Source organism: Diceros bicornis, chromosome 8 (assembly GCF_020826845.1).
Source record: "Diceros bicornis minor isolate mBicDic1 chromosome 8, mDicBic1.mat.cur, whole genome shotgun sequence".
NCBI lineage: Eukaryota > Metazoa > Chordata > Mammalia > Perissodactyla > Rhinocerotidae > Diceros > Diceros bicornis.
Window position 1 is genome coordinate 29,748,803 of NC_080747.1, and position 14,210 is coordinate 29,763,012.

Consider the following 14,210-nt stretch of genomic DNA (forward strand, 5'->3'; position numbering starts at 1 on the left):
AAAATTTTTAGGTCGTTAAGTTACAAATTGACCTTACCTTGATTTCAAAATGAACTATTCTCCTCAATATCATATAGGTACATAAGTGCTTAAAATAGTGCCTGGTACATGGTAAGTTCTATACGTTGTCATCATAGTATTATTGTTATTATCAGAATATCATTGATTTGGAGAAAACAGGAAAAGCAAGTAAAACCAAGATATAAGCATGTGATAAACACAGTTGTTTCCAAATGGTACATTTTGTATGGCAGCTATTCAAAGATATTTAAGGAAAATATCTTGGTTTTATATTTATCCCTGTACTTCTCCTACTCCCATCCCAGCACATTCCTTGTTCTTCACTTTCATAAAAATGCTTTCATCATAACTTGTTAATAACGCATGTAGATAAAAACTTTGAAATTATTATCAAAAACATGATTAAGCAGCTTTGATCATTAATTTGGAATTCCATTAGTTTTCAACTATTCCATGAACTCAATGTGTATCTGAGTTCACTTCGTGCTTCCTGTACTCCAGCAAAAAGGTCAAGATGTTATGAAATAACAACGTTTCATCTTCTGGCTTCCGTATCTTGTATTCATGAGGGACTGCACTGCATGCAATAAGCATTAAATAAAAATTCATCAAATTGAATAACTCTAATGCATGTTTGGTACATTTTAATTAAAGCTTGTGTACCACTGGTCAAATCCTTCACAGACTAAAAATGGTAGAAAAATACCTTGGCTATACTAACCTGATAAAAAATAAATATAAATGATAAATACAATAAATTCAAATAGCAAGTAGCTCCTTATTTATTTGTTTAGAAACAGAAGCTCTGTGAGCTCAGACACCAAAACTGTTTTGTTGACCATTTTTTCCTGCCATGGAGGCAGGAAGCATTCTGTAAATATTAATAAATGACTATAAAAATCACATTTGTGCTAGTATTTTAATGATATAACACTATCTATACATAATAGTACCTCATTATTATTTCTGAATATATAATTAATAGTACTGACAGTACAGTGAAGCCATCATCTGGTACCAAAAATCAGAATGTAAAGTATCATGAACGGTTATGATTCCAGAAATAAATAAGTGAAAACACAAAATCCTAATTATGCCTGTAAATTAAAAAACAACCTCTGACATAAATATCTAATCAGCAAAATGCTTGCTGTCTAAAGCTGGTGATGTCCTCCCATGAAGCTGAAGAAAAGACAGGTTCAGATAACTGTTGAAAGTCATTATTCATATTACCAACAAGGAAAATAGCCAGAGGGAAGGCTAATTCAGCTATATTTTTATATTATATATTTTTTTTTGTAAAAAATCTTGCCCTCTTGTAGAGCTAAGCATTCTGAATCACTGTAATCAAGGGATTTTTAAAGCAAGTGACAAGAAATAAAGAAAAAAACAATTGGTTCAAGAGACTATGTCTTCCTAATTGCTGTGATATGACCCTAGCAGCTCCTTCCTAGGCTCTTGTTCTAGATCCTCCTCCTCTTTCTGACGTCTACATATTGGAGTCCCGGGGGCCACATCCTCAAGTCTCTTTTCTCTCTATACTCTTTTTCTAGGTGAATTCATTCAGTTCCTTGGCTGATGACTCTCAAACCTCTATCTCCAGCTACAATCTCTCCACTTATTCTAAGACTTGCATACCCAAATGCCCACTCACCACATCCAATTTGCTATCAAAGAGACATGTCCAAGTCATCATTTCCAAAACCAAATTCTTGATCTACTACCCCAAACTTACTAATATTCTACCTGTCCTCTCCCGGATTTGTTATCTGAAAAAACAGCACCATCATTCATGTCATTGCTCAGGCCAAAAACTTTGGGGTCATCCCTGACGCTTACACTCATCTCATCCATCAACAGATCCTCTCACCTCTACCTTCACAATATATCCAACCACTCCTCAACACTATGTTATCAGGTAAATCCTCTCTTGCCTGGCTCTGCAGCAGCACCCTAATTGGACACTCACTTTCACTCTTGTCCCCCAAAAGCTTATTCATCTGGAGTCAGAGTAGACCATTCAAAACGTAGGTCAGATCCTTCCACTTCCCAGCTCTCAAACTGAGCAGCTTCCCATCATGCTTAGAATAAAATTCAAATTATACATATCATGACCAGTAAGGCCCTATATGATCAGGTCCAGGGATCTCTCTGAAATCGTTTCTTCCCACTCTCTAACTTCTTCAAATCTCCCCAGCCACAGCAGCTTCCTTGCAAACCTTAAACACGCCAAGTACAACACACTGTTAGGGTCTTCCAAATATCCTTGACCGTGCACCTGGAACACTCTATCCAGACTGCTGCACTGTTTGCTTCTTCACTTTACGCAGCTCTCTGAACAAAGACAGCTTCTCTCACCACCCTATCTAAAACAGAATACTGATCCATCAGGCTCTCTCTCTTTACCTTCTTTTTCTTCAAGCATTTAAAATTGAGGGACACAATATTAGGTAATTATCTTTTTGTCTGCTTATATTCTGTGCCCTCTACTAGTACACATGCTTCAGGAGGGCAGGGACCATGTCTGTTTTATTCACCACTGTATCCCCAATGCCTATAACAGTGCCTAATGCACAGTAGATGCTTAATATTTATTGAAAAACTGAATAAATTCAAGAAATCAGGTTTTAGTGATGCATGACTCACATGCATAGATATTTCAGGATATTATTTATATCCATCATATACCTACACAGTATATATATATATATATATATATATATATATATATATACACACACACACACACACACACATACACACACATACAATTCAGAAAATGTCCAAGAGGCTATAAAATAATGGGTTCTCCCCCAAGAAGATAACCAAAATATCCCACTCCCTAGAGTTATTGCAATAAAGAACAAAAAGCAAAGTGCACTTACCTCCCTTTTTCTACCAAGAGCAAGACATCCATTTTTTCCCCATTTTGAACCATTGTGCTCATTGCTGGGGAGAAAGAAGAAAAGCATGAACATATTTTTTTAAAAACATTACACTAAACACCTATAAAAACACAATTACTAATACTACTTAGTCATATGTTCGGGAGTGAGCCATCATAATTTTATGTATAAGCTACCATTACCATATGCAATAAAGAATTTTGTCCAAATTATAAAACGAGAGAAAAAAAATCTTACTTAGCTCCTGCAGTCTTCTTAAGTGCATTCTATCTTCCTGAACCTCTTGCATTTGAAGGCAAAAACGCAAACTAGATTTGTCCATAGCAAACCAGCCTTTTCTCCACTGATCCAGCGCATGGCAATCTTTGTAGTAGAGTTGACCAATCAAATCATAGTCAGCTTCTGCTAAGTTTTCAGCAACAAAGGGAACAAAATGCTGTTAAAACAAATACAGAAAAGTAATAAAGACAGTGAAAATAGGAAATCCCTTTCATAGCTACAGATACAAGGGAAGGTAGAAAAATTATCTTTGTTTTCCTGTTTTAAAGATTTAAAAGTAACCTAAATTTCAAAACAATTATTTAAACTTGCTTTCAATCTTAAAACTGAACAGCTATAATGCCTTTTCACATGGCAGCATCTTAAACCATTTTTTTTGAATATATATACAGAATTGAAATAGGAAGACATTCTCTTTGTTGATTTGTGGCATTTTTCAAAATGTCAACCTTCAATGTTTGTCTCCATTTATATCTTTTACTGAATCTGTTCTTTTCCCCTTTGTGTATTACCATGAATAAGACATCTACCTATAAAAAGACATACACAGAAATGACTTTATTAGATTGGAAAGATTTTAATTATCAAAACATGGCATTAAGTTGAAGAATGATTTCTTCAAGGTCCTACATTAATTTCTTCTCTAATTCTTAACCTCTTTTGACTATCACCTATGAAAACCTAATAAAGTATGGACATTCCTCCCAGAATATTGTCTAAAATTTTGATAGACCTCTGAAGCTCAACCATAGACCCCAACATAAGAATCTGCTCTGGATTTAGGGTAATAATACAATATTTAAATACCTTGGCTATTGCCTCTGTCCATTTTCTTTGAGCTTGAGATGTTTCAGCTCCAAATAAAAATGCACGTTCTGAGGGTAAATAGATCTCAAAGGTAAAGATGGGCCTAGAGTATACATGAATAAAGACATACCACTGATTATATTTGGCTTTTATTAAAAAAAAAAACACGAAGGTCAAATTTTTAATTAAATTCCTTTTGAAAACTGAATAATGCTGTGAAATCAATCAATCTATTTATCCATCTATCTACCTAGCATTTTCCTGTTGATCTTTTGTATTTTATTCAAATGAGTTAAATAGAACACATTGAATCAGACAAAAGGAATATTTTTCTGATTAAATCACTCTACTGCACGACTTTGTTGATGCCCTGGACACTCATCAGTTGGCTGATGTGGCAAAGGGCTCTCTTCTGTCTCCTCTTCCCTCTCGGACCACTCCTTCTTGATTCACTCTCACCACCAGTTCAAGGCAAACACTGTCCAAACAGTTGTCTAATTAGCCCTCTTTGTCTTACTTCACAAATTTTGCTTCCATCATCTCATCTTATCCTAAAATTTCGTGTCCTTACCATAGATAAAATTAGACTAACACCCCATGTCCTGAATTCTTCCCTGGCTTTCTCATCCACAGCTCCAACTACTTCCTGGAACACGTTAAGTATGTATGCTGCCATTACCTAAAAAACTCAAAATACCCTACATATCAAAGTCATCTTCCTTCTTCCCCTTTTTCACCTCAGACTTGTAGTCTCTCCTTCACATTCCAATTTAGAGGCATCACCATCTACCTCATCAACAAGCTCAAAACCTTGGAGTTTAATTTATTCTTCTCTTTCCCATCAGCTCTTCATCCAATCAGTCAGAGATTCAATCTCAGCCGTTCAATCTGAAGATTCTCTCAACCCACTGTTTTTCTTTTTAATTATTTCTTTCTCTAGCTAAACTCTCAGTAATTAGGATCTCTCTTCCTCCAATCTCTTCCTTACCATTTCAGCCAGGTTTCTTCCTAAAATACAAATCTGCATAACTCCTCAGGGGCTACATTACTGAGTTCAAACTCTATAATTTGCTATTTAAGGCAATTCAGAATCTGGCTGCAACAATTCTTTTTTAACCACATCTCATTGTAGATGCTTTCTCTTGCACATCTACTTGTATCAGTAACATTCTATCAAGAGTGTCTTATTTTTTAATATGATTCTATGCTGACATAAACTAATATTATTTAAATTGTATTTTATTTACTAATTAAGCAACTTACACAGAATGAATGCACTTATTTTCACATTCTACAGTAAGCCACATTAAACTGATTATTTATTTAGAATAAAAGCACTATTAAGATTAAAACAAAAACAAACCAACTAATAATCATCAAATTACATTTACTAGAAAACAACAGTCATATCAACTAGCACATATTGGTCATTATGTAGTAATAGTAGTTTCATGTAATTTTATGTAAATAACATAGCTTTGCAAATCTCTTCTCTTTCTCATATAAAATTTTCATTAAAATATCATGTTTCTATGAAGCTGATTTTTGCAGATTTTAGTATTTATACTTTTTCATTAATTATATTACAAAATGTGATAAGAAACTTTCACACCAAAGATGGTCAGTTTTCAAAAATTCTCACAGAAATTCTATTAAACTACTTTGTGAATCAAATATATTAATAATGCTTACTCTTTTATAATTGCAACTTTTCTGAGACCATTAAAATGCCAAAGTAGACCTTTAAGGAATTTAGTGTTTCAATATGCTATTAAATATACTTAATATTTTTTGTTTTTTAATGGGCACAGGTCATCACTGAATATTTTCCTTTGTCATCTGTTTCAACCATGGTACATTTAATGCATGCATAAATTTTGCCACTAGTCCACTATTTTAAATAATGAGTAAATCATAAAAATTATTAGGACTACATGTTCAAGAATGGAATGCTATAAATTTACTTAAGATTAGATGCAAACATACTGGCTTTCATGTTACCTAGTGTAATGTTTTAATTTTCCTACTTTTTAGTGAATTCCCTAAGGAATTTTCAGAAGCTGCAAAATGAGTAGGCCTTAAGAAACCATTAAACCCTTCTGCAAGAAGCAAGAACCGAAATGATAACAAAACCCTTACTACCTGGTATGATAAATATCAGAAAACATGTTCATCTCCTACCTGTTTAATGATAGACTTACCCAGTATTTAAATAGAAGTCTTCTTTGTGTACAGCCAGGCAGATAACTTCATTGATATTAATGGTGCCATTAGGTGTGGTAGACTTATCATTTTCATAGTAACTCAAGAAGCCTCCTTCCAAAACACACCACTTTTTATTTGTCTCTAAAAATTTAAAACAAAACAAATAATAAATTGAACTATATCATAAATATAATTTTTTAAAAATACATGTTTTAAAAAATGACCAGATCTGAATAAATACATTTATTAATTTCCTATTTTGCGGAAAAAGCATGCTATTGCCACATGGGATACAAAGTTGTCACATTCTCATCGCTCAAGAAATTTACAATGTAGTAACAAGGGATGTACAAGACAAAAATAACTATGATACTGACAACTACAAAAGCAGGCAGATCCATAAAGAGACTGGTGCAAAACAACTCTGAAAGAGCAAAGACTGATGTCTGTACAGAGTATTAGGAGGAAAACAATGTAGCATAAAATGTAAGACTGTGGTTGATGTTAGGTAGGTATGCAAAGGAAGAAGGGATCTGACCCTGCAGTGCCTTAAAGCCTTGTTTAGTGGATTTAAAATTCATCTTCTGAGGGAGTCAGCACACTATGGCCTGCAGACCAAAACCAGATCATCACCTGTTTTTATAAATAAAGTTTTACTGCAACACAGCCACATCCCCTCATTTACGGACTGTCTGTGGCTGCTTGCTTGCTACAAGGGCAGAGATGACTTACAGCAGAGACCATCTGGCCCACCAAGCTTAAAATATTTACTATCTGGCCCTTTTCAGAAAAGCACTGAGCTTTGATTTTATAGTTGATGGTGAGCCATTGAAAAGGTTTCAGCTAAAGAATATAACCAGATTTGAATTTTACCCACTCCGCTTACAGTGAAAAAACGCATTTGAGAATGTGATGCCAGAGGCGGGAGACCAGTTAGGACACTGTCCGCAGAAGTCTAAGCGACAGATGAAGACGACCAAAAGCAGGACAGTGGTAGTAAGGATAAAGCTGGGGCGGGGAGAGATAGAGACAGACACCGAGAGGTGGAAGCGGGGAGGGAAAGAGAAACGCGTACATGCAGGTGTGTGTTTTAAAGTGATAAAACATATATTAATTGGATGCAGGGAGTAAGGGAGAACTTATTAATGGTTGTATCATTTTTAGCTTTGATTACAAAGTGGGCAGCAATGCCAACTTTTATTTAAAAGAAAATAAAGTAGAAACAGTTTAGTGCATGTAATATGAGTTTCCTTTGAAATACACTGAATGAGAGATATCGGCTGGAAAGCCAAGTAGAAATACTTATTAGGCAGATCACCCTATGGATTTGCATCCTGGAGGTAAAGAAAGGTCTCGATAACCAGAAAATCTTTAGAATACAGGTAGTAGTTAAAAATATAAAGTAACCAAGGATAAAATCTTAGAAAACTTAAAATGGTAAGGACTAACGAACGTAGAAGGGTCCACGAAAGCAATGAAGCAAATGAGATGAGACAGTGTATAAAACAGAAAAGGCATAGAGCATTTCAAAAAGGAATGATTATCACTATTAAATATAGCAAAGAGATCTAATAAAATACGGGCTGAAAAATATCTGTTGGTCTTCATAATAAGGTAGTAACTGCCTATTTTCCTGAGAGTTCTGTGGAAGGAGCCAGGTTGCAGCATATTGACAACTAAATAGGAAGTAAGAAGTGGAACCCTTACTCCACTAATGCGACCTGACTCCCCAGGCCAAGTTAGGTATCTTCCTGCGGCATCCTTAGCACTATGTGGACCCTAGGAAAGTGGAATTGGAAATCAAAGACTCTGGGTTCTAATAACACCTCCATTACCAACTGAGTACCCTTGAAAACGAAGTTAACCACTCTGGGCCTCAGGTTCTTCATCTGTAAAATGGGGACAAGAAAAGCATCTAACTCACAGGATTGCCGTGGTGATCAAATGATGCAATACATATAAAGCACATAGAAAAGTGAGTCTATATGTGGCTGTTCAAATATATACTACCATTTTAATATGATATAATCATTTCTATTCAATATAACAATTTAAAATGCTATTTTTAAATATAAATGTAATATTTGAGCAATATAACAATTTAGATTTATTTAGTTATCCATAAATGCTATAAGCAACTTGAGAACAAGGGCTATATTTTCTATTTCAAGAATCACCACATTGCTTAGCCTAGGGAAAGTTTGTTGAAATTATTATTTTCATAAATGAGGAACTAAAGTTATTAAGTATGGAAATGGCTCAGAGGAAGTTGCCAACATTAAGAGAAATGCAAAGATAACAAACGTGTTAAAGAATCAATAGAAGAGTCATAAATAGAATTTCTTTTAAGCATAGGAGGATGGATCCATGTATGTTTCTCCATTCCCTCTCAAAACTCCAAAAGAATGACACCGAAGATAGACAGTATAAACTCAAAAGGACAAAGAAAATCAAAGAGACCTACAGTACACAAGAAACAACTGAATTGTCTTAGAGGCAAATGTGGCACCTTCAGATATGCAAAAGAAGTCAACAAGAAATAAGCAATGTTCTATGTACAAAATTCCAGCAAGTCTTAGAGAGGCTAATACCTCAGGAAGTGTGGGATAAGGAGAGCTGAACCAAGTTTATTATATAAAGGCAGTTAAGCCCATGTATTTTCTCCCCTGTGCTAAGCAGCTAAGCAACAACCCCTCCTCACCCATGTAGAAGTTGGGTCCCTGACTCTGGAGAAACTGGACCAGCCAGATTCTAAACTGGGAGACTCAAGCATTGCCTGGAGGTAAGGTGCCATTCTGGAAACAAAGCAGTTACAGGACATTCTACACAACTCCTAGTTACCTCCCCACATTTACATACAAAATGCTGGAGCCAGTGATAACCAAGACCCCATCCCAATACTCAGCAAGAGAGTGGTCGAGTCTTCTGACAACTGATCTCAAACATTTAAATGAAAACTTCCAATAGTAAAGACAGAGATCAAAAAAAAAATAGCAGGGCCGGCCCCGTGGTGTAGCGGTTAAATGCACGCGCTCCACTGCTGGCGGCTGGGCCAGATCCCAGGCGCGCACCGATGCACCGCTTGTCAGGCCATGCTGCGGCAGCCTGCCACATAAAGTGGAGGAAGATGGGTACAGATGTTAGCCAAGGGCCGGTCTTCCTCAGCAAAAAAGCGGAGGACTGGCATGGATGTTAGCTCAGGGCTGATCTTCTCACAAAAGAAAAAATAAATAAATAATCAAGCCAAAGAGGCACATTTAAAAAAAAAAAAAGTAATAAATTTTAAAAACTATGATTAATATCAGACTGTTAAGGGAAGATACTGCAACTATAAACAAGAACAGCATGATCTAAAAAGTACAATTAAGAAAATAAAAAATAATTTCTAATAAAAATACATCATAATTTTTAAAAATTTTTAAATTAAAAAGTAAGAGAAAGCTTGGAAAATGAACTCTTCCAAAAATAAAACAAGAGAGAGAAAAAAGATAATATAAGATGATCAATCCATAAGGCCCAATATCCAACCAAGTTACTTCTAAGAAGAGGAAAAGAATAGATGAAAAAATTTATCAAATGGATAATGTCTAAGAATGAAAAAACAAGGAGAAATATCTGTTTTCCATTAAAACTATATGCACATATTGCTTTGGTAAAATAAAAATTAGACATAAAAATTGTTTATAAAGATTGTCAATTAATGTGTTGCATCCAAATTAGGTCAAAAAAAAAAAAAAGAATTTGTGGCTAACCCAAAAGGCTTGGTTCCCTAACTAGCAATTCTCAGCAATCTCAAAGGTCTAGAAGCAGAAGTAGTGAAAATGGACTGAAGAGGGTGGCCAAACTATTCTCTGACAGTTCTACCAGGGGTAGAAGAGAATTTCAAAAGAAACAAATTCTGGAGGGTAGCAAGAATGCGTCTGAAATCAAAACAGGGATGCAAATAAAGGTGGAAGAGGGTTGATGAACCAGAATAGGAAATGGTCCAGGGTTCATGAACAGGAATAACGGAAAGGGTCAAAGAACTACATACAAATTAAGGCCCAACCACAAAAACGTAATCATGGGATTAACATTACTTTACATGTATACACTGAGCCAAACTCTGCGAATGCATCAACTATAATATGAGGTTATCATTTTGGAAAGTAAAGTAAATTATACAGGTTAATAGGACATCTGAGTCAATGCGGCCATGAAAATAAACAGTGGTCCATACACACAAAAAAATACTGGAGAAAATGAAACTTAGGCTAAAGATGATTGTTACTGGCTATGGAAATGATAAGGGGGGGAGAAGTTATTAATTGCTACAATTTAACTGAGTACTTAACAATGGAGGTCAAGAACTACTTCCTAAAGGCTGTGTATGCTTTATCTCTTTTAACTGAGAAAATAAAATTCAGTGTAGTTTCTAAAAAGATGCAATGCTTATTTGCTAAAGTGTTGTCTAATGGAAGACAGTGGGGCTGGGAAGAAGGTGCCATTTCAGTATGGGTCTGTTCAGGCTTGTTTTATTCCTACTGAATTCTGAAAATTGCGTGCCAATATAAAGTGTGTATTTACTAGTTCAGTCTTCTAGTGGGTTTGACATGATTATGCATTCCAAAAGTATCCACGTTACTCTTTGCATTTAGCTTATTTTCCAGCTGAACCTTAGGCATTGAAAACGCAAACGCAACAGAGTTCAAACAAAAGGGATGAACGCCAACCAGACACAATGATTTCATATAATCTGCCTTCACATTGCCAAAATTTGTTTTTAATCTTCATCACTCCTTTTTAATTCCCACTTTAAAAAACTAAAACAATGCGCCTCGCTAATTGAGTAACAAAAAAAACAAATCATCCCATATATTTCCTATTGAAAGACATTAACGTGAAAATTAAATTCTGAAAGATTTATTATTTTCTATAGGTTTTAAGGATATAATTCAAAGTCTATAGTTTACCACATAACTCTTGAATAAGTAGGGTAAAATACTAAACTTACATGTTTCAAAAAAGTAATGCTAGAAAGGAAAGATTATGTGAAAATTTCAGTTTCCCTCCATAAAAGAAATTATTTTTTAATTATCACCCCACCATCCTGTTTCTGGACTCTAGAGATCGTACAAACTCTCAAATTGGTAAGTTAATGCTAAGAATTAAATTATATAAGCAAACCTCAATGCTGCATTTAAAATATTCATTAGATCTACAGGCATTGAGGCTAAAAAACAAGGTCTATAAATACCGATATAATGAATAAAGTCTGTAGTTCAGATAATTTCCTAATTTTGTTCACTTTGTGGTTATTTCAGAGAATGCCTTTCTTTTTAAGAAGTACACACAAAGGTACTTAGGAGTAAAGGGACATCAAGTCTGCGACTTACTCTTAAGTAAATCTGAAAATATGCATATACACACACATACATAAACATATGTGTGTATATATACACACATACACAGAAAGAAAGAGGATAAAATAAACCTAAGATGTTAATACTTGGGATGTCTGGGTGAAAGGTATATGAGAATTCTTTATACTAGCAACTTTTCTGTAAGTTATGTTACAGAACTTCTCTAAGTTATATTAAGTTACGAAATTATGTTAAAATAATTAAAAATAAAAAGTTAAAAGAAAATATATATGAAGTTACTCTTTAAATTTCCCTTTATCGTAGGTGGGGTGGTGGTGAGAAGAAAGAAAACAAGATGATGTGTTTAGCCTCAAAACCCTTCATGAGGAGAAACACTCAAAAAGTAGAAACACTGGGAGCTGTTAGATCATTGTCCTCTGAGAAATGGACTGCCAAATGCAAAGCTGAATCATAAGTGGCAGAAGAAAACAGCACAAAGAATTTCTTTATGGGTACAGGAAAAGAAAGCTAACAGAGACCCCATCAGTTTTTACTGGAAGGTGATATATTGTTCCAGGGCTCTCAAATCCTGAGTCCCACTGTATACTCTGCACAGCTATATGAAAATCACGAAAGGCCATAATTTTTAAATGAATATTTACTACAGATTTCTAAAATATAAGAAAAGGAAAAGTATGAATGAATTGGAGTTACGAAATAATTTCAAAGCAATGTACTCAGTTGACTAGAATAACCTTCTTAAAGAATAAAGCAAAAAAGGTACGTTTATTTAGTACATAGATGATCACTGGCACAGATTAGGAACTCCACCCCCTGTCCTCAGGCAGTTTGTAATCCGATAAAAGGAGTGTGTTTGGAATAATCATCATCAGGGGGTCCCTTTAGGGATTAGAATCCTTCACGGAGGGAAGCTACCCTCAGACTGGAGTGATAAGAAGGAACTTCACAGAAAAAAATAGCTTTTGAAATAATCATTTATGATGGAAAAGGCATGTTTCTAAAATAACAAAAAATGCATTCTGAGCCACAATCATTCCATAATTCTGGGAAAGAACAATGTGAGGAAAGTCACAGGCAGGGGAAAGAACAATGTGAGGAAAGTCTCTTGGCCAGAGAATCAGATTACACGTGAAGTTAGTAAACGGGAAAGGAGGAGACTACAGGCTCACAGCAGAGGCCAGGCTCCAGGAGTCTCACATGACAGGTGTTCAGGAGTTGGTTCTTTTCTCAGTAGACAAGTGGGAGCCATTGGAAGGTCTTAAACAAAGTGCCAAATGCCTGATGCATAAAATAAATGTAAATGCAGAACCTAATTATGTAAATTCTAATGGGAAACAAATGACAGATCTCTTTAAAAAGGTGAGTACAAACTCATTTTAAGTCAGAAATACAGCTTGAGGAGATTTAGTTCTGTAGTATTATCACCACTATAACCCTTGATTAGTTCATTTTTATAAGTGAAAATGGGCCAGAGGTCAGACAAGGCAGGTACAATTACCTTTGAGGATTTATAATAACAAAGCTGTGACAGGGAATCTTAACATTCCTAGTCATTTGGGAAGCAATGAAAAGCTTTAACAAAATTATCTTGGATTGCTTTGGTTTGCCTAGGCCAATTCAGACATGCTCTCCTGACTGTGACTTTGAGAAATATCAATACTCTTCGTGACACCCTCTCTGCTACAGAAGAAGTCTTACTGTTAATTAGTTACCAGAAGATGACCAACAGAAATAAAATTGGGGCCACAGAACAGGTAACGCTCAGGACACAAGCTGTTTAATAGACAAGAGGTCATGTGTACGGTGGTTGGTCTGGCTAAAGGGCTTGTTCATTCCTTCTATTCAATCTTGATCCTTTTAGATCAGGGAAGAAAAACATCGCTGGAATTTACTCAAACACAGGTAAAGGACTCCAGAGGTGACCTATTGAAATACTTCTACGAAGTGATAAGGATACTATAGTTGGGTACTTTGGTTGTCAGCTACAGCCTCTAGGATATACCTAAACTCAAAGGCTAACTGGAAACTAGAGCAGCTGTGTATACAGACACTGCTCTGCTCCTCCTCTTCATCATCCCCTCATCATCATATTTATGTGCCTTGCATTCTTCTACACATTTTATATACAGTAACTCACTGAATCCTCAGACCAACCCTATTAGGTCAATTTTGTTATTACACACCCCTTCCTCGTACCCTGTTCACAGACACAAACGGTTCACTGACTTTCCCAAGATCAGACAAGCACTCAGCATCAGAGCTGGGAGTAGAACCCAGGCAGTCAGCTGTGGAAGCTACCCTCTTAACCACTTCACATACTGCCTCTCTGTGCCTGTTATATGTTTGAAGCATGTATGTCCATTTTTAAAATGTATTAGGGGAGAGCAGAGGCCATACCTTCTAATACGTTATGTGCACAATAAATCTGAGCTAGTTAAGGCGAAACTATTATTTTTTGAAACCACGAAGTTGTTTCCTGGTGAAGAATTTCCTAAACTACTGGTATTCAGTGTCTACTGAAAATAGGAATACACACTAGGAATCCTTTTCATTTAAAATAAATGTGTTTTAGCCTTGGAGAAACATTTTTAAACTATACAAGCTAGGCATTTAGAGAACAAAAGATCCT

General features: G+C 35.4%; 1 protein-coding gene across 7 annotated transcripts in view; it reads right to left on the minus strand.

The window, feature by feature from the left end:
- The window catches only part of ARAP2 (ArfGAP with RhoGAP domain, ankyrin repeat and PH domain 2), a 187,085-nt gene that overhangs the window by 89,197 nt on the left and 83,678 nt on the right, over positions 1-14,210 (minus strand). For all 7 annotated transcript variants that reach the window (XM_058546854.1, XM_058546856.1, XM_058546857.1 and 4 more), the window contains exons 16-19: positions 6,215-6,359; positions 4,014-4,116; positions 3,165-3,363; positions 2,907-2,970 (exon numbers count right to left, since the gene is read on the minus strand). In XM_058546854.1, coding sequence (XP_058402837.1) covers positions 2,907-2,970; positions 3,165-3,363; positions 4,014-4,116; positions 6,215-6,359 — 511 coding nt within the window. The remainder of the gene's footprint in view (positions 1-2,906; positions 2,971-3,164; positions 3,364-4,013; positions 4,117-6,214; positions 6,360-14,210) is intronic.